A 22228-nucleotide genomic window follows, 5' to 3' on the forward strand; every position below is an offset into this window, starting at 1 on the left:
TTTTCAAGCTCTTTCGAACGAGGTATCACTCGACCGATGTTCCCATTTGAAAATTTCACGTTCACCCTCCTCCCCCCAAAATGAGAGGCGGAGGAAACCTAATCTTTGACTAATTTCTTAGGCCCCTCTGTATTGTACATTGTCTCTTAATATTTTTCTTATATGATGTATAGTTCGCGAGATATTGGCTTGTAACACTTATTTTGACTCACCCTGTATATATATATATATATAGATAGATATAGATATAAAGTAAATTGAACACACTTTATTCACAGTTTATCTACGAAAATTTAAAGCAAATTGTGGAAATATATCTAGTGCAAACAACATTGCTGCCATAAGATGTCCTGTGAATTTAAACCGGATATTGTTTTAACACTCTCCTGAATTATCTTAATTGCAAGTTTTTCCACAGTGGTGAGCTAGGCAACTTGATTTTTTATGTTATTTACAGAAATCATGACATAGAATTCATTCAGAACTTGTAAGTTATTTACCGAATTAGAACACACACAATTCAACTAAAAACCAAAACAGCTAAATGAAAAAAAAAAAAAAAAAAAGCTGATACAAAAGTCAAAACACTTGATTCAAAAGTGGTATATAAATCGCGAATGTCATATATATACCAACACACACACATGCGTAAAAGAAAAACTACAGTGGCTCAATAAAGAAGTCGGACATATACATATTCACACATTCCAAGAGAGAATAGACATTCCAAGAGAATGCTTCAGAGAACAAAGTATATATTTCAATTACTCTATATTATTTACTTATGGAAAATAGAAATATCATTAACAAAACTCAATTTCATGACTATAAAAAATACAAAAAAGTGAAAATACATCTAAAATCCATGTCAAAAAAGAACTCGGACAGGTAGCACCACTCTCTTTCTTTTTGGGCTTAGTAGGAAAATTTCCAAGAGTTTGTCTACTTGACAGTTTCAGGTGTCCAAGTGAAACGAGTTGAAGCCACACTGTTCGTGCGTAGGTAAAACTGTGTCTTTAAAATTTAAAATGGGAAGTCAACTTGGGCAAACTTCTTTAGCAACAAGAGAACTTATTTTAAAATATTATAAAGAGGGAAAATCAGTTCGTGATACTGTAGAAATAGTAAATAGGTCACACTCCAAAGTTTATGACATTATTAGACGTTTTAAATCAACAAAATCATAGGAAAATAAACCAAAAAGTGGTAGACCTAGAGTGTTTTCAAAGTCAGGTGAGCGATGGATTGTACTATAGGTTAATAAATATTCCAAGATAAGTGTGCTAAACTGGCCAAAGAACTATCAGAACATCTTAATAAAAGTGTGCATCCCGAAACGATAAGATTGGTTCTAAGAAGAAGCACTTTACATGGAAGAGTAGCCCGTAGAAAACCATTCGTGAGCAAGTGCAATAGACAAAAGAGACTTAGTTTTGCAAAAACTTATAAAAATAAACATTTTTCGTTTAGGAGCACTGTGTTATTCGCGGAGTAAAGCAAATTTAATTTGTTCCGCTCAGATGATCAATGTTATATCTGGCGAAAACCTAATGAAGAATTCCGACAGCGTAATCTACGATCCACTGTGAAAAGTGGAGATGGCTGAATAATGGTTTGAAGCTATATGTCCGGTGCTCGCCCAGGTAAACTGTGTGTAATCGATGGAATTATAAAACAAACGTCGTATTTAAACATTCTGAAGCAAAATTTGGTACAACGTGCTGAAACATTGGGAATAACAAATAACTTCCAGTACTACCAGGATAACGATCCCAGCCACGAAGCACTCAATATGCGCTTTTAACTCCTGTATAATTATCTGCATGTGCTGGAAACATCTCGGCAATCTCCTGATAATAACTTTATTGAGCACTTACGGGCTTATTTGGAAAACCAGTTAAAATATCATACTATTAGAACAAAGGAAGACTTGGAATCAGCACTTCAGACTGAATGGGCAAAAAATTATCCTTCCTTCAGCACAAAATTTGTAAAATTGATGCCCGAAAGATTGAAAGCGATCGCGAAAAATAAAGGATTGACAACAAAATATTAAAAATATCTAATAACAGTCTAAAATTTTGTTAGAAATAAAGTGTCCGAGTTCTTTTTTGACATGGATTTACGCCATGTTTTCACTTTTGGTATTTTTTATAATCATCAAATTGAGTTTTGTCATTGATGTTTCTATTTTTCAGAAGGAAATAATATAGAGTAATTAAAATATATTTTTTGTTCTCTGAAGAATACTCTTGGAATGTTTATCCTCTCTTGCAATGTGTAAGTATGTATATGTCCGACTTCTTTATTGAGCCACTGTACATTCAAAATCGTCCGTCTTGGTTGTAAGCAATGCAAGCTGAACACAGTATACTTCCACGTAAGGCGAAACAATGCTTATCAATGTCATACATTCTGGAAAGCAAACTCTAAAATCCGCCAGATATTTTTAGAAAAAATGATAGAACGATTATTTTTATAAGAAAAGAAAGAGCACATGATCAGGCGTAAAATAAAATATTCAGCCTACATCAATCATTTCTCTGTTAAACAAGATAGTTCGTTAAGAAAATCTACAAATGTTTGTCGAGTTTCGAAATGTTTGGGAGGACCGAACCTGGTGGTTCGTGGCTGCGCCCCTGAGCATTGCTAACTAATCCCAAATTCTATGTGGAGATTCCCATCATACACTTTTATGTGGAAAGCTATCAAGAGTATAAAATACATTTATTTTATAAAATAAATATGTATATATTAAAATACTATCCAAAAAGGGCGGGATTCTATATATTGACTTATTAATATTTGGTTCACAAATTACTGTACAAGAAGCCTTCTTTATCTACTGTATATAAGCTAAGAATTAACTTGTAAATGCATGTTTAGTTTCATTTGTTTTCTACCCTATTACATATTTTCTTTCTTATTATGTAATTTTGCGATTACTTTTTTTTTTTTTTAATTTTCATTACATTGATTTGCTTCAGTAGTCCCATAATTTAAAAATATGAATGCATAAAAATAAATTCCATTTGTAGTTGGTAGAGAAATAAAATTCAGAAATTTTATTTAGCGCGAAAAACCTTCTCCTTCACTGGAAACCGTGCCGCGTTGTAGCAGAAGCACTGCAACGACTAGAGCCTTTAACTTCTGAGATAGGGAAAAGGAGACTTAACATTCGCTCCAATTGACGCGCTGAAGGAATCTGGTCGTTGTATGCTCGCTGCAACGTAATATAAATTAGAGACTCTATAACGGGTTGTGTTTCGCTTTTTAAAACGGATTAAAGGATTTTACAGTTATAGAAGTTAAAAATTATGTTATTTAAAGTATATAGGGGAGTATTAGAAAGTATTTTTTCTACTCTTTACTACTACTGATAATAATATTTTTTCTCGAAATACTTTGGTCGTTGCGCAACGCTGCAACACTATGATTAGCCGCCACTGCCCTCTGGAGAACCTGCACCAAATTTATTAACAAGTGACGGTCAGATTCATGTTATAACGCAACCAAGAAAGTTCTGTCGCTTTTTCACCCACCACTTTCGAACATCGATATGTCACCTACGACGTACCTGGAAGAGCAAAAATAGAATCCGAATTTCTTGACCTTTTCTTGACTTTTCTTGACGATTTTACAAATTTTCTTGGCCAAGTATTACAATATTTTAGCGGTTTCTTTTTTTAATCCTCTATCAATGGCCGATTAAGATGAAAGCTAAAGATATTTTACACTTCTGTCTTAACAATTTGTAATTAATAAAGACTGCACATCTAATTTACCTAACCTTATCATCTCAGTGTTACAACTTAGAATACGCTTTAACTTTCATCCTGGCTTTTATGGCTTTACTGTTGTTCATAATTAACACTTTCACTTACAAGACACTCGTAATGAGCTTCGCCATTACATCTGGTGAAAGACAAGAGGCCCCTTTAACAATGCTGCAGGCCAATGGGTACTTTCAACCAGTTTCTTGAACAAAGTGATCAAAAATTCTCTGTACTGCTTCCGAAACGACAGTACCGGTATCTCCAGATCTTTTAAACTTTTGCAAGCGCCAGAAGCACCATAACCAACATCTATATCCTGAGCCATTTTGATATTGGACGAATCTGTCAAATCAATGGTACTGAGCTTTCTGGCGTTGTTTATTTCATTCATAACATCTTTGCGAATGAATCTGGTTGCAATACTGTACAGTTTCCTGTGTATGAATGGCAGAACTGAATCATTAGACTGAAATGTGGCAAGAAAAGGCTCCAACTCAAGTACAACAGACTGAAGAAACTCAAGATTTGCAACTAGAAGCTGATCCGCAGAAATTTTTGTACCTTTTCAAAGTTCTTAGTTTAAGGAGGCCTTTTATTTTTTTTTTTTTTGGGGGGGGGGGGCACCGTTCATACACTTCCTATGAGGTGTGCTCATTTCTAAGGCTTTTTAAAATGACTTTCGAGTTTTCCAGCCACTTGATTGCACACAACTTCAAAAGAAATCTTAAAGAACCAGAAAAGTGTATGTAATCTACTCGTCTGGAAGGATAATCATTGGACAGATATAAAAAAGAACGAAGAAACTCATGAAGTGGCCACCTAATCTTGTTATGAGCAGTTTTGTAGGCTCCATGTGCAAAGAGCAGTTCCCACGTCAAAAAAATTCTGGCTGGTCTGGATCATCTGCTTTAATTTTTGAGGCGTTCCTTCAAATCACGCAAACATTTTACGTTCATATTGGGACCGTCCATTGCAAATTCTTGATCTACCGTGCCATTTCTTACTTTTCTTGACATTCTTGACCTAGTGTTCTATTTTTTGACTTTTACTTGACTTGTAGACACCCTATGACAGTACACAGTTACATTGATGCTTTGATCAACTAGTAGCAGTTCCCAATGCACGATACGGCGAGTAGTCCACCAAGCACACAGGATGACCTGGTGCAGTGCTGGTTTCGGCTGTTTTGGAACCGGTTTATGGGATGCTAAGCAATGATGACGATGTCGAGATGCTGCCGAATGGTTTCTCCACTCACACTGAATTACAGTTCCAGTTCGTCACATATTTGGTCACTGTTCGCTTCAATTGCTGCCTGAAGATCTTCATTTTTGACATATGTTGGACTTCCGGTAAGTAGTGCGTTTTTGAGTGTTTCGTCACAGTCCGTAAACTTGTTAAATCACCGCTGCACTGTCCGCGTAGTCACAACACCCTCACCAAAGGTCTGACATATCTTCCACCCCGCCACAGCGGCTTTTCACCCCAACTCGTACAACATACACGCCCTTAGGACACTGTGTGGAGGTCCGATATTCACTCCGTCTTTACGCAAGTTCACGGTGTAACTGAACTGCCACAACTAGGTAGTATGTTGGATATATCTTCACCAACATCTGACCTTCGTCTTATCACCATTCGCATTCAACTCACGGTGTGAGGGCCAATTGAACACAGACCTACCTATCTACCTACCTACCTACCTACCTACCTACCTACCCACCCACACACACACACACACACACACACACACACACACACACACACACACACACACACACACACACACACACACACACACACACACACACACAAAAAAAAAAAAAAACTACAGAACTTTCTTGGTTACCTTTGTACAAAATTAACAGAGGAAAAAAATAACAGCAAAAAATACTTCTTTCGTCTTGCAGCAGATCAACATCCATTAACAACGTGAACTTAACTGTAAAAAAAACAAAAACCTGCTTTTCGTGTCTCATTGCTTAGAAGGAAGAAGCTACGTGAATCTTTTGAGTATTTCTTTAAACCAGCCATCTTATTAGTATTTACTGTCATGGGTAGAAGAAGAAAAAAAAAAATTGGTTATGGCGTTTTGTAAGCAAAATGCATGTTGAAATTATCAGGTTGTAAAGAAAGTTATATTGCGGTTTTTCTTACTTCCATTTTCAGTGATGTATTTTCAACTCAAGTGTCGTTATAATATTGTGCCTATATATATAAGTTTAAAGCGCGTTTTTCGCTCTATCTATCCGTTGTATTAGTTTTGTTTTGAAATACTTTTTTTTCCCCACTTTTTTCTGGACTTCAAAGATAGCATGGACAAGAGACGAATTCGCACGATTTTCTTGTTCCAGTTCAAGTTAGGCCGAAAAGCTGCACAGACAGCCCGTGATATCAACGATGCGTTTGGCCCAGGAACGATTAACGAACGTACGGCACAATGGTGGTTCAAGAAATTTCGCAGCGGTGACGAGAGCCTGGAAGATGACGAGCACAGTGGTCGGCCATCCGCTGTTGACAACGACCGACTGACAGCCTTAGTCGAAGCCAATCCACGCACAATTGTTTGAGAGCTTGCTAAAGACTTGGGTGTAACACCTATGACAATTTCCAACCACCTGCAAGAGATTGGGAAGTCAAAAACACGATAAATGGGAGACGGACGAATTGACCGAAAATCATCGAAATCGTCGTTTTGAGGTGTCGTCTTTTCTTCTGCGGAACAAGAACGGCCCGTTTCTCGACAGGATTGTGACGTGTGATGAGAAGTGGATCCTTTACAACAATCGGCGACGTTCGGCGCAGTGATTGGACGTCGGCGAAGCTCCTCATCAGTTCCCGAAGCCAAAACTCCACCCACAAAAGATCATGGTGACTGTTTGGTGGTCTGCAGCCGGTCTCATCCATCACAGCTTTCTGAATCCGGGCTAAAAGATTACGGCGGAGAAGCACTGGCAACAAATCGACGAAATGACCAGAAGCTTCGACGTATGTGCCCGGCATTGGTCAACAGAAAGGGACCAATCATGCTCCACGACAACGCTGGTCCGCATGTTGCACCACAGACGCAGCAAAAGTTGAACGCATTGGGCTATGAAACTCTGCTCATCCACCATACTCGCCGGACCTCTCGTCAACCGACTACCACTTTTTCAGGCATCTCGACAACTTCCTCCGCGAGAAATACTTCAAAAGCACAGACGATGCCGAAGCGACCTTGAACGACTTCGTCGCGTCCAGAACTCCAGAATTCTATGCTACCGACATTAACACATTTGTTTCTCGTTGGCAAAAGTGTATTGATTGTCATGGTTTTTATTTCGATTAAAAAAGGTTTGTTTGAATTGAGATATGCTCTTTCGAAATTGAAGGCTGAAAACCGCAAGAACTTTCTTTACAACCTGATGCATTTAAATCCTTGAGTGCAAATAGTAGACTAAGATATTTATTACAAGCTACTTTTTAAGTTGGAGAACTCTCTGTGATACTTAAAACTTAGACTTCTTGGACACCCTGTATAACTGAAGTTGTGGTTCAAGATAACTTCTATACAACACATAACTTGCAAAGAAATATTTATTTACAAAATATACATCAATAAAATTAATTTAGAATGTTCTGTATAGGTTTATTACAGAAAAACTCATTAACAGAAGTAATATGAAATTTGTAACACTTTTAGTTTTAAATTTTGTTTTTAATTCGCCCATTATGAGCAGCGTCATCAATAAAAATTAGCTCCTATACAATACATAGCTTAAGACAAAAGTTTCAAAAATATTACAGTATACATGTAATCTGAAAAGAACTAAAATCGACACAGAACAAAACTGTTACTTATCTTTCGTAATATCGTACATAATATACAATACAATATAAAAATGTACTCTAAAAATTGGATGTCAAATGAAATTCACGTAACAATCTAACAAAAGAAAATATATGAAGTCACAGCCTTGGTATTCACAGGACTTCCTTCAAATATATTCATTCATCAATGATATCCATGGTGGAATAAACTTGTACTAACCAATCCATTAGTAACATTAATTCCGTATCACAATCATTGTTGTGTCTTTTATATGCGTCTAATACCCCTTGGATGCAACTGGCACATTTATTCAAAATTTCCTGGAAAAGAAATAGTGTTACATATACAATGAAAAAGGAACTTTTTAAAAAAATCAAACAGTAGCGTAATACAGACAACATTATAATAAATTAATGTATGTTATATAGTTGATGTTCTTGATATTCAATAACTCACTATGACCCTTCTTTAAATTAAAATTCAAGTTGGGTAACTGTAAAAGTATTGTAGTTTGCGTTCATTCTAGGGCACTGAATATCTGTTCTGATTACCAAATTTGGATACAATTTTGTCGAAGTGAACTGCACAATTAAATAGAGCAAACTTTTAAATAACTGATTTGATTTGAGCAGCGAGGCTATTTAAGATGTGGACCTACAGATTAACGTGGGATTCCAACCACAAAAGCTCCCCACGGGAATCGAATCTAGATCCCCCGCGCCAATACCGACATTTGCCTAGTGTGAATGAGAAAAAGTTTCACTCAGGATGGCCGTCCTGAAAAAGATGTTACACCTTTTCGATTGAGAGCTCCTTCGTGGCTAAGCGGTTAGCGTACGCGCCTTTGGCGTGGGAGATCCGGGTTCAATTCCCGGCGGGAGCTTATGTGGTTCGGATTCCACGTTAATCAGTAGGTACACGTCTCATATAGCCTCGCTGCTGAAAGGGACGCTAAACTAAAATCAACTCAACTTTTCGATTGAGTGTCTCCATCAAGAATCAAACCCACGACCGCTAGCATTAAAAGCTATGCTACGCGTCAGTAACTATGCTACGCGGGGTAACTATAGATTTTTGAATTCGTTTAACAAAAGATACACACATCCAAGGAATCTTAATAATAAAATATATATTTAAAAAAATGAATGTGGAAAATGTAGAACTTTCCTTCCGGAAAAAGAAAAACCGAATAATTTGTATGTAAAATACTGCATATGTTTATACACTTTAATTTTATTCAGGGAAGGTAAGTGTGAAAAAATTAAGCTATAAAAATTTTATCACATTTTACAAAATACTGAACCAAAATTGCATGTTCCATTACCCATTCAGAATACAATTTGTGCTTTAGATTTTTTCAATATGTGTTGTAAACTTCATAAAAATAAATAAACTAAATCATCTATTGCTAACCATGAAATAGTTATCAAATCGCTCAATCAATTATTTAGGAAAATAACCTTATTAAAGCAGCTTCTACACTTGCCATGACATCCATTTTTATACGAGTCACTGCCACTGTAACATCTATAAAATTTATCTGACGAATTGGTGAAGGATAAGAGGATCAGTACACCCAACCCTCCCAACTTTATGCAACAGAAAGTCCTTCTTTCACTTTAGTGAACAAGGGATTATTTCTTCCATTCTTATTAATTTGCGAGAAGCGTTGAAGAACGAATAGCGCTCAGGAAGGTTGCTGTTTCGAACCCTACGGCACGCCTTCGTGACTACGACTTTTCCCCAGTCGCACCAGGCAAACACTAAGATGATGTCTTCAAATATACAGAAGTCTTAAAAGTTGTTCTGGAACTCTGTTCATAAATAAAACAAATGGGTCTCGCTTCACATTCTGAAGTTACGGAACCTATAGAACTATGAGAATTCAATGTTGAAACCGGAAGTAATAAATTACCTCTGGTTTGAATAGAGGAATAAGGTCAGAGATGGAACTTGTGTTTGGGACTTGAATCCAAAACTTTTTCTTTTGCTATCTCATAGTTTTTGCTTGATGGAAATCAATATTAAAACCGAAAATGCTGAATTTGTACCGCTTCCAGTTTTACTAGAAAGGTAAGAGCGAGTATGAGACCTATTCTTGTTAACGCTGAATCTATACCAAATAACCGCTTCTCACCATCTATTAATATTTTCCTTTACGGCCATCAGTACTGAAAGCGAAAATAAGTCACTTCCACTACTTGTGGTTTAAACAAAGGGATAAGGGAGGAACTGGAACCTATTCCTGAGACGCTGAATCCATCCGAGGAAAGTTTTTCCGCTCTCTGTTACCGTTTATGTCCTATGGAAATTAATTTTGAAACAGAAAGTGGTATTACTACGCCCGGTTCTAGTACAGAAATATAAGAGCAGATGAAACTAATTACCTGGACGTTGAATTTATATCGAAAAAAAAATATCTTGTTTTTTATGATATTAGCGGTTTTGCTCTAAAATGGAAATGATACATTTCTACTACTATCTGGAAATGGTTTGAATGGACGATTAAAGTAAGATATGTATCCTACTCTTGGGGAACTGAATCCATATCGTAAAACCACTTGTCGCTATCTTTTACTGTTTTTGATTTGGTTCCTGTCAACAGATACATGTGCGGATATTGTCGCTTTATAACACTAAATAACTAGTTCGGAAGTATAATAGTTTCTGCAAAATCCATACCTGGGGCCACTGTTGATGCAGAAGTGTAAGACATTGTTGTTCCAAATTAGTTAGTGAGAGAAGTTTCGACTTTACTAAATCAATCAGCAGAAACTCCAATTTATTCCATGTCTGGAAAGACTGTTTAGATTGAGCAAACATCAGAATGTTCCGTGGGCACAGCAAACGGTTCAATCCTGTGGGAGGCGTATTATCTCTTTTCCAGAAAGCAATGAACTTCTGTTGTAGAGCACTGTTTATGACTTCTGGACTGTGAGTGACTAGGAAAAATAAAGATACACTGAATCAGTGCAGGAATTTTGTGACAAAACTCAATCTATGTGACTGCTTACTCGCTGAATTGGAAATAAAATAATTTAAAACAGTATACTCTCAATTCGTTAAGTGGACTCTTAAGGAATCCACTTTTAAGTACATAAATGAATTTCAAATTTTAGAATGAAAACTTGCACCTACAGTACATGAATCTCTTTTTATGGTATTCTTATGTCCTACCATAAGTTAAAAATGAACTCATAAAAAATACCTGCCTTATATCAGTTAATAAGATTTTTCCAAATTGTTGCAAAATATATCTATCAAAAGCTTAAATATTTACCATTCATATATATCAATGTAATTTCAGCACTAGAAAAGCTACTACACCAACACAATGTATTGCAAACTACTTTGATTGCTTTTATGGATATTTAATTAGAATTATCTAAAATTCTACAAATCATAAGAATTTTACAAATATTGTTTGGGTATCACAATCAGTATAAAGTTTAACTCTCATACTACTGTATTTTCGTGATGTGATTTTAAAAATTACTATCCAGCGATGATATTCAATAGACAAGCAACACAATTATAGTGGCAAAAGTAGATATAAGCAATATAATTAAATATTGTAAAATACTAATATTTAAATATAATAATTATAATTAAGCAATATAATAGGACAGCACAAGTTATTCAGCACTTAGTCACTTACTTATCTACATTCATAAATACGTTAATATAATGAATAAGATTTTTAAAAATCTTCATAATATAATAACGCCATTTAAGGAATGTAGAAACGGGTACGTATTACATCTCAATGAAAAGAGAAACTCGCAAGGTTTCATTTCATGGTCATATGCAATCAATATACGCACTCCCTGCCCCGGCCAATTGGTTAACGCAGCGTATCTTCTATCTGCGTAGTTCTACGTTCGACTCTAGATGGGAATGTTCGTTTCAGATACAATCTCGAATAATGGTTCGGGTACCTCTTTAAGCAGGATGTCCCCACCTCATACAGCCTCGATGCTCGAAAGGGGTCTCTTGCTCGATCACCCAACCATTTTGCCATGCGGTACACATCGATGCAACGACTAACATGGTCAACATTTCCTTTGGGTCTACGGGCCTACTAACTCTCTTTTTTCCACAGGCATCCGGTCTCCTCAGCTTTTCACCACTGATAGGTGCCGAGAAGACTTGGTGAGTCCTTTGAAATATGTGTACAAAATCTACGCACCACACCCACTCGTAACCCAATATCCAGCAATGGTACTTCATATATACGCACGATAGAAACTTGCCTCTCGATGATGTTCTGTGCTTTTTCAGACATCAGTCAATGATGCATAGAATCGAAGCCACCATTCGGATAGTGGTGTGCAAGATAGCTTGGGTACAAGTGACGTAGTCTTGCCACTTTTTAGACGAGGAAAAATATATACGTAAGAGGAACGAATTTTTTTTTTTTTATTATTTATTTGTCCAATGATATTTCCACGTCAACCGTGATTAGTTAAAATGGCAGTGTAATTTGCTAAACCAGCGAAGTATTCAAGAAAAAATAATACTGAAACTGTAAAATATAATTATTGTAAGCTTTTGTTTATCAGTGGCTACGTGTTACCGTTATATTGCATTTAAATATTAGTATTTTACGTTTTAATCTTGCAGTTTTCCCGATGCTTTCCTTATCTGCATTGCTATCTTGTTTTCTCTGCTACAGACATGTGTGAGAATTACTAGCCATCCACAATACAAAATAAAACTTGGACAGTTGCTCCTTTCGTTGAGATACAGTACGTTATTTGCAATTCATTTCAAAAACACGACGTTGCAAAAGCAATGACTCACATCAATACACACCTAGTGCAAGGACAAGATCCACACTCAACATCTGAAGCATCTTCTCAGCGTATGGAATAAGATCTGCACGATTGTCAATAGTGGATGATATCTTTTCTAACATGCTTTCAACTTGTTCAGTAGTTACTCGGATTTCTCTGTTCAGAATTTCCCACAAAAACTCCTGTGAAAAAGAAAACATACAATTCAATGATAGTAATGACTGCTGTTTGCAGAATAAGAAAACAAAACTTATATTTATGTTTAGAAATTTCTTCAATATGTTTGGAACAAAGGATCCCGAAGTGGATAGTGAAAATATTATCACACAACATTATTGTACGATTAAAGAAAAGTTGCACCTGGCAGATAATTGTACGTGTTATAAACAAAAAGAAGAAAACGATTGTTCGCCAATCATTATGGTATTATTTCACACTGTTTCTCGGTAACCAAGGTCGCTGACCGTGCTGTTGCCAATAGTTGAATGTTAAACTTTTTGTTAATTGTTTCAAGTACTATTATTTTTATTATTTCGAAATCATAGTTAAATCATCTCATATTATTACGATTATAAAATTATAATTTATTAAACGTCACTAATGTTCACGTTTAACATCTGCAGTTTTCGATAGAAGAGGGTTGCTTTCTATGACAAACTCTTCGACCGCCAAGCGTATGTTGATTGATTCTCGTAGAAATACCATCCTAAAGTTGCTTTTCTCCCGTTTACGGAAGCCGCTAAATCGGCAACTAGCGATTTAAAATATGTGTTTATAAGAACTTCTTTTTTCTCGTATTTTGGTGTGCAGAATCACCTTCCAAATTTACGGCACAGTATTAATAAATACTGTATATGCATAGGGTAGCTATTCACAAGATTTAATAACTTTCCAGCAATTTGCCATGATATAAAACGTGGACATTTATATTGCATGACGTGATAAAGGCATATCACTAGTATGGATACATATATCTTACGAGATCTTTTTCTGTTTAAAAAAAATTATGCAGTTTTTCAAGTAACTTTCGAAAAAATAAAAAGAAAGAAAGAGAAAAGCTAAGATAAAGTAACATATCGACGGTGTTAAGGTAAAAGGTCGTAACCATAATAAAAAAAAAAAAAAAATGAAAATGAAAATTTGGATTTTTATCTTACTCAGCTCATTATAGATTACGCCATAGGTGAGACAAATATTGTAAGCTTGCGTGTATTATTAAGGCAAATAAACCACTTTTTATACTTGTGTCTTGCAAGGATGTAAATGGATTTTAGAATTTAGGATTTAATTTCTGGACTTTCGGCATCTAAGGCCATTTAGCCCGTCACGTTTGAGGGATGACGTCCCTCGGCGAGCACACTATCCGGGGAAAGGGAAGGAAGAAAGGAGTGGGGAAGCAAGAAAGCCACCTGGGACCTATAAGTTAGGTACCACCGCGGCATTTGCCTGGTGTGAATGAGGAAAATCCAGGAAAACCTCACTCAGGGTGGCTGGCCTAAAAAAGCGTTTTACACTTTTTCGACCGAGTACCCTCACCGGGAATCGAACCCGGGACCGCTCACACCGAAGACGAGAGCAAGGATGTAAATGGAATGGAAGTTAGTTTCTTTTTTCTTTTCTTTTTTTTTCCTGAAAAAAGTTGGAAATGAAGCTTACGACGTTTTACCTTAACACCGTCGATATGTTGACAAGATTTTCACAGACCACAATCATAAATGATACTTAAATAGTAAATCGTGATTTTCATATACGAATTACTTGTTTGATATACCTACTCTCAATTGATTTAAAGCCTGAGGGGGTGTAATAGCTTCTTCTAAATGATCCACGTTCCTGCCTCCTGGTGGAAGAACACTTGATACTTTCTGTTCAGAATTACTGTTGGTTCGAACAGCAGCTCTGATTAGTTTTTCAACTTCTGCTTCATACTCCTGCAAAAATATACCTGTAAAATCAATACAGAAGATTCGTTAATTGAAATTTTAAATCAAATTCAACATATTTAAACATCAATCTTACTTTATATTTGTGCAATTCGTAGAGAACAAGACCATAATACATGCAAGGAATTACTGAAGAAAAGTAAGAGAAACACGATCTACCGTACACGTTCGATAGGTTTCCCATTTTAACAAAATTTTAATTCTTTGAACTACATATGCAGTTTCTGTTACGGGAAACTGACTTTTGGATCACCCCGAATAGGCCAAAAAAAGCTGACAGAAGCTAATAATGGTAATAAAAATTACAGTGCAAAATAAAACCAAAGTAAATTCTCGCAGTTGGTTCTAAATATGCACTTACTCTAATATAATTTGCCTAAATGCTAGTTAGAAAGCCTATATTAAAGACGCTGGAAGGTGATATGCTACCATATATCACCCAACTAAAAACTGCATGGCCGGTCAAAGTGGTTTGTAGGCTATATAGGCGCCACAGACTTCAGTTTTACTAGATTCCTAAATAAGCTAAAAACGCCATTCTTTGTAAAAGTTTACGACGGTCAATAGACATTTTTCTCTGCTCAATTGTCGCTCAGTGGAAGCGTTATGTAACACGCGTCGTTACTATTTCAACAAGCAACAATAGAGCATATGAAACCATCGTAAACATTTTTTCAAAGTATGGTATTTTCGGCGTTTTAAACGTTAGCATATAAACAAGATATAAAGAACTGCAAAATACGGAAAACTACTTTCTCTTTCAAATATTCGTCACTACATTGACCCTCTATGTCTACACTTTCCAAACAAAACTAATACCTTGTCTCACCTTGTTTATACTATGCAATATCTATTCAAATTGTCATTTTTGGTTTCAATTTTATGAATTATAATTTGACATATCATTTGCAGTTCCTCTCAGACCTCGATTCAACTGTCGTCAAATTCAATACTATAGGCAGGAGTACCTCTGATGGAGGGCGGTAAAGTTCTCGTGCCAATATATATATATATATATATATATATATATATATATATATATGACGTGTCAACATTCAAAATCAGAAGTACAGTAACTTTGTAGTGAAAAAGTCAATATTACCACCAGCTTGCTAAACATTGCCGATATATGCATTTACAATTAGATGAAAGAAAGAAGAAAAAAAAAGACAATACTAACCTATAGATACGTGAGTACTAAGCCATTGATTCACTCTGCCTTTACTTAGCCTACTAGCGATACATATACACATTTTTACAACTTCGTCTAACAAGTCTTCGGACAGAAGAGCAGGTAACGCTTCTCTGCAATTCTTTTCACAGTAATTCGAAACAAGATCATCGGACTTGCTTTTCAGTTCACAACAGGCCTTTTCGGCAATCACTTGGACCTTCTTCGTTAACTGTTCCTATAAAAACAAAGAAATTATTGAACATAAATTGAAATTCTGCACTTAAAGAAATTAACTACAGTACGCGTTCTTTAATCTGGCACTTTGAAACCACGGCCATGCTGGATTAGAGATTTTGCCGTTTTATTGAATGTCAATATAGTTTTAACGGGAATACCAGAAGAAAATCACTATAGATTAAGACGCAAATTATTAAAATATGTATTTTATCTGTTAATGCCTAGAGCGCTTACTGTGTTTTCAACTCTGAATCTGTTTAGACGATATCCTACAAAGTATTCATCATTCTAGCAACTGTAGAGTTTAAAATATTATTTATACATCAATAAAATACAAAATTGAATTCAAACCTTTTCTAAGTTTAAGTTCATGTATTTCTGTATTAATAAAATAATTTTTAAAGAAAAACAGTACAAAAGAAAAATTCATGTATTTCTGTATAAAAATAATAATAATAAAAAAAAAAAGTACAAAAGCAAAATTTACAGAAGTACAATAATATTTAACACAATCTATAATAAACTGCCCAATGACAAGAGCTTTATTGTTTTAAAAAGTCTCTGGTATCACGTTGATTCTGTAATTCGAATCTCTTATTTTAAAAATATCGTCACGGATAGTTTTTCGGAATTGTAACTTTGTTTGAAAAAAAAAAAAAAATGCGAGTGGGTAAAGATCGGTGCTGCATTATAGAATGTGCCGAACTATAAAATGCCGGATTAAAGAGCACTTCCTATACTACCAGTTTGTTATTATGCATCATAAATATTCTGAATATGATGCTGAGTCCTATATCCAACGATAAATATTTCTAGTATGCTATCAAGTTTAACGTCTCTTTTCAATATCTAGATTATATGAGACAAAGCTTACTGTTTGAAGTGGGATTTGGAACCACTATTCAGGGTTGTATCCGAAGCACATAGTTTCAATGGTAATTACAATAATGATATGGACCAAAAGAGTATTTCGGACGTCTCCCTAAGATTTTTCACTCTAAAGTACTTTCCGATAAGCAAAAGAATTTCATGTCTTTCTTGTTAATTTCTGAGTACTAGGGGTTCTGGGTTAATTTTTGGGCACATCTTTTGGCTTGAATATTCCTCTTTCACACAGAAAGGAATTCATACGACTCTTCCTTTGCGTTACTGTTGTCACAAAGACAAAAGCAAAACAAGCCGAAGTGAACTGAACTCAGGAACTGCCGGTGTGCAAAGCTGTGGAGCACAGCCTCTGTTGACGAGCCGCGTCTGTCCCTTGCTAAGCCTGGCTATCATATGAGTACGTAGCGATCTTTAGTTCTTAGGGGATGAGCTACTTGCCCACCGAATTTCGTTCATATCTGGCCAGTACTTACCAAGAAACAAAGTACCACATACAACACAAGACGAGCCAAGCCTGTCTAAGACCTGCCACAAACTATAGCAATTTTTATTCCCTAAACCAAGGGTTATTTGCCCATAAATCTGGTTCAGGTCCAGCCAATAGCTATCGAGAAATAAAGTACCACATACAAGGCGAGCCGAGTCCAACTACCAAATATAGCATTTTTATTCCCTTGACCATGAGCTATTTGCCCACAAAATTTGGTTCAGATCCGGCCAGTAGTTACCGAGAAATCAAATACCACATACATATTATATATATATATATATATATATATATATATATATATATATATATATATATATATATATATATATACACTTGGAGTGAAACTATAAGCTTCCGTGGGAGCTAATATGTGAAGGTCTCATATATATGGGATAATCGTGATACCATTTCTCCTTTTCACAAACGTACTTGCGTACATGTTTCGATCTCTCAACTGAAGGAATAAAAGAATAAATGTAAATGGGGAGCACCTGACTCATCTTCGTTTCGCTAATGGTAAGCAAGGAAATCGGATTAAAAATAAATATGGAAAAGACTAAGGCAATGTTCAACAACTTTGCAAGGAACTCAAGGATTGAATATAAAATCTCTGTTCATAGTGTTCGTGGACGTGAAGTGGCATGAATAATCATTGTTATCCTTTCATCTTCTCACATGTTTTCACCATTTAGCATTTTTCAAATTCAAGTCAGCTGAGGATAAGAGCTTTGCTCCTCGAAAGTTTTATTTTGTGATTTACAGTGGTGTGTGTGATGCGTTATCTTTTACTTGCTGTTATGACTATTATCACAGGTCACAATCTATACCACTATGCCAGTATACTCCATATTTCTGCTATACATTCAACTAATCTCTCTGGCACTAACAGCTGACGAAGCACTATTAGTCTGAAGACTTCTGCTGATGAGTGGTCAGGACATTGGCTTTTACTGTAATTAACTTTGATTTTTTTTCACTCGATTTCACTACATTTTCAGTTATTTCACAGAAAAATGTTGTGCTCTGATTAGCATAAACTCGGGACCAAGTACACTACAGAAGTGCAAGCTAATTATTCATTACACGAGCGTCTATAGGGTGAACTATTATTTTGACATTTAAGAAATTCTCCAATTTTAATATAGCATTTGCTAGTATAAAGGGTATCATCAGAAAATTTATAAGAACAAATGTGAAATCTGTATAACAATAAAGTATTAGGCAATTCATTTCTTGCATCTACCCTGAAACACATTTCAATATTAGGATCCGTTTTATAAATATCGATGTTTTGAAGAAATTTCATATCCCAATGGACCATACTTTCCCAAGCGACTTTGATCATAAGAAGTAAATGGGAGCGCACACTGCAATAGATAAAACCCGGCCCAAGATGTTTTCTCTATACTACTTACTTTTAGTTCTTCTGGTGAGTCATCCAAAATATTTTCTTGCAATTTTGCTCGGACTAGCGTTCTGACTTCTTCTAAACCTGATTCTCTTATTCTTGGAAGCAAATTATTACAAAGATGTTTTACACATTTAGACGCAATTCTTTCTGCTACAAATTCAACAGTCTTCTTCACAGAGGCCGGATGATTGTGGAAAAAATTGTCTTCCAACTGAACCTGTAACATACAAATAAAAATGTACAAATATGATAGCTCTACTGTGCTGCTTCACATTCCAGTAATAGTAAATGCAAATCGCCTAGTTTAAATTAGAGGACATAGAACATTTTCGAATGTTGTCATGCAATTATCGTTGTCTCTACGGAAAAACTGCACTTACAGTAGTTAGCAGACGCGGATAGACATCTACACGATTTCTCTTCTGAAAAGCTTCGTACAACTGGATTGATCTCAGTAGCTTGCCGTAACATATTTAAAAATCACGAATATTGTCACAGTATTGTAAATTCTTAATCTCTCTCATCTATGTCGTGCTAATTATCAAACCTCCTAATTACTTTTGATTATCATAATCTTACCTGTTCTTGGGGATTTGCTCTTTACTTTTCATTGTTTATAATGCAGCTTTATATTAAATGAATGATGTGGGTTTAAGTTAGGTATATTCGGATCATTATCTCGAAACCGGCCCTAGCGATTATGTCCATATTTCATGAATAAATATTAAAACCCTAAATTCAGCGTTATATTTTTTTTCACGAAAGTATAGAAAGGGTACTGTACAAATTTTACCGATTCTTGGAAACCGGCTTTCATGACATCGTTCACATTTCATTAATAATCCTTTAATCTATATTATAAAATTGAAAGTGACAATGTTTATAACTCCTAATCTCTTGAACCACCCAACCGATCTCGATCAAATTTTCAACATAGATGACGTTCGGGCCTGGTATAACTTTTATAGTGTAAAGTAGGGAAAGGAGGATATATATATACTAGCCTTTGGCTAGCTGGGGGCTCTGCCCCCAGACTCCCGAGTCTACTCGGCCTACGACTTCGCATTTCTTATCTATCGGCCTTTGCATCAACAGTGAATTTCGTGAACTTGCTCTTCATACTTTCTAAATCTGCTCATCCACGGGTTCCGCCCCTACACACTGTCTTTGCTCGCCCTACGGCCTCGCACCCCTTCAACCCACAATTCTATAGTTTCTTTTCCTATTTCAACTATTTAAAAGATAAGAGTTTGTATCCCAAGAAAACACCCATTTAAATAACAAGGGAATTTTTCATCCCCCTTTAGAACCCTAAAAATTAAAAATATTCACTTTTGGCAATTTTCCTGTCGGTTAGTCCTGAAAGGCTACAATCATGCCAAATTTCATCGTTCTAAACCTGCCGGAAGTGCCTAAACATTTTGGGGTGTAGAAGACGTCCCATAATAACATGGGAAAGATTTTTCAGTTCCCCATAAAACCATTCTACGGTTGGAAATTTTTATTTCTGATGATTCACTTAGGTAACGCTAACGAAAACGTACAAGCATACCGAATTTCAAGTTTTTATTCCACTTCTAAGTACGTAAAATATGAGATTATAGGTCAAAAAAAGGCCCATTTAAATAACATGGGGAAATTCTTCATCCCCCTTTCAGACCAACTAAAAGTTAAAAATATTCACTTTTGGCAATTTTCCTGTGGGTTTGTCCCGAAAAGTTACAATCATGCCAAATTTAATCACTGTATCCCTACAGGATGTGCTCAATAATTTGGGGGTGTAAAAGATGTTCCATATAAATAAAATAGGAAAGATTTTTCACTTCCTCATAAAACCACTCTAAAGTTGAAATTTTCTCTTTTTATTGATTTACTTAGATAGTGCTAACGAAAACGTACAAGCATACCTAATTTCAAGTTTTTATTCCAATTCTAAGTACTCAAAACACGAGATTATAGGTAAGAAAAAAGTCCCACTTAAATAACGGGGAAATTTTTCATCCCCTCTTTAAACCCCTTAAAAATTAAAAATATTCACTTTCGGCAATTTTCCTGTGGTTAGTTCCGGAAAGCTACAATCATGCCAAATTTTGTCATTGTAGCCCTACAGGAAGTGCTCAATAATTTATGTCAGCTCATGTAGTTATATATATATATATATATATATATATATATATATATATATATATATATATATATATATATATATATATATATATATATAATTAAAATGAAAGTGGCTGTCTTTGTGACTTCATCACTCTTGAACCACCTGACCGATCTCGATCAAATCTTCTATTCACTTTGACGATAGAACTTAGGGGAGGGGGAGGGAGGAGTTAAAACATAAATAAAACTTAAAAACTCTTGAACCAAACGATCAATCTCGATCAAATTTTTAACAAAGATGAAGTTCGGGCCTGAGATGTTTTTTTATCATTTCATTTTGACGGTAGAACTTAAGGGAGGGGGAGATACATAAAAATAAATAAAACTTAATATTTCTTGAACCACCCGACCGAACTCGATCAAATTTTCAACCGAGATGAACTTCGAATCTGAGATGGTTTCTGTCATATCACTTTGACTGTGTAACTTAAGGGAGGGGAAGAGACATTTAAAAATGATTGAAAATGACTGACATTAGTTTCGAATCTACAGTTTCTGGGGTCGCTGAGATGAACAGACACTTCCGATGCTGTTCAAATCCAAATTCAGCCCTGCAGCTTCGGAGTGGGAGGGGGAGATATACGAAAATGATAGAAAATGGCCGATATTAGTGCCCAATCTATAGATTTCCAGATCACTGAAATGAACATATATGTCGTTTGCGAATAGATTGGCCTTTTGAAGTCTTCCACTAGTAAAATAAAAAATTGCTTTTAAAAATTAATTCTTTTCAAGAGACATATCATTTATAAATATATCAGTCTGGTAATGAGTATTTTTTACATATTTCCTAATGATTTCATATATTTTGGGAGGAAAGATGAATAGAAATGTCATTCTCCTGGATGTCCCTATGTACGAATATTACTAATAAATCTTGTATATTTTCTTTTGATGTCAATTCTATTTCATAAATTTTACACACAATATTTGAAATATATGACACTTTTCCAATCTAAAAAAGAAAGCATATATATATATATATATATATATATATCAAAATCTATCCTTAATATTTCTGTCAATCTTCTGGGCGATTTCTCGTCTTTCTTAAGAGCTCATTTAATTACATGTACAAAATCGTAAGAGTTATTTTTTACATTAATAGTACCTTCTATATCTGTGATATTGACAACACTGTTTAAACTGCCTGTTGGATCACCCAGTTTGAGTAAACGTACTGCGAAGTAGATATAGGATTCTTTGCTGCATTTCCAGTCATTCTTCTGGTGAGTAAATTTTTTTTTTTTTTTTTTTTTTTTTTTTTTTTTTTTTTACAATATATAAATTAATTAGCTATCTAGAGAGAGAAAAAGCAAATGTGTTTAAAATGAGTATTTTATTTCATGTAACAAATAAATAGGGTGTAAGATTTTAACGAAATGTTAGTGAAATGTAATTATCCTGTCATAATTATGCAGTCATTTTCCTGGTATTTTGGTGCCAGGAGAATGGCAACTACTATGTTATCTGGAGTCAGAGCACCCAGACATTACTTATAAGGGATCAGAAATCTCACACTGTCACTTGCAGATG

General features: G+C 35.3%; 1 protein-coding gene and 1 pseudogene across 1 annotated transcript in view; one reads left to right on the top strand and one right to left on the bottom strand.

The window, feature by feature from the left end:
- The first annotated feature begins 6091 nt into the window (after positions 1–6091).
- Positions 6092–7104, top strand: LOC145662015 (histone-lysine N-methyltransferase SETMAR pseudogene; annotated as a pseudogene).
- Positions 7105–7336: 232 nt separating this feature from the next.
- dlt (codanin-1 like protein dlt) overlaps positions 7337–22228 on the bottom strand; it is a 60390-nt gene continuing 45498 nt past the window's right edge. The window contains exons 6-11 of the mRNA XM_081728108.1: positions 18528–18740; positions 15507–15735; positions 14159–14328; positions 12403–12565; positions 10270–10529; positions 7337–7907 (exon numbers count right to left, since the gene is read on the bottom strand). Coding sequence (XP_081584234.1) covers positions 7764–7907; positions 10270–10529; positions 12403–12565; positions 14159–14328; positions 15507–15735; positions 18528–18740 — 1179 coding nt within the window. The 3' untranslated portion in view covers positions 7337–7763. The remainder of the gene's footprint in view (positions 7908–10269; positions 10530–12402; positions 12566–14158; positions 14329–15506; positions 15736–18527; positions 18741–22228) is intronic.

The sequence above is a fragment of the Thermobia domestica genome, chromosome 10 (genome assembly GCF_964235325.1).
Source record: "Thermobia domestica chromosome 10, izTheDome1.hap1.1, whole genome shotgun sequence".
Taxonomy (NCBI): Eukaryota; Metazoa; Arthropoda; class Insecta; order Zygentoma; family Lepismatidae; genus Thermobia; species Thermobia domestica.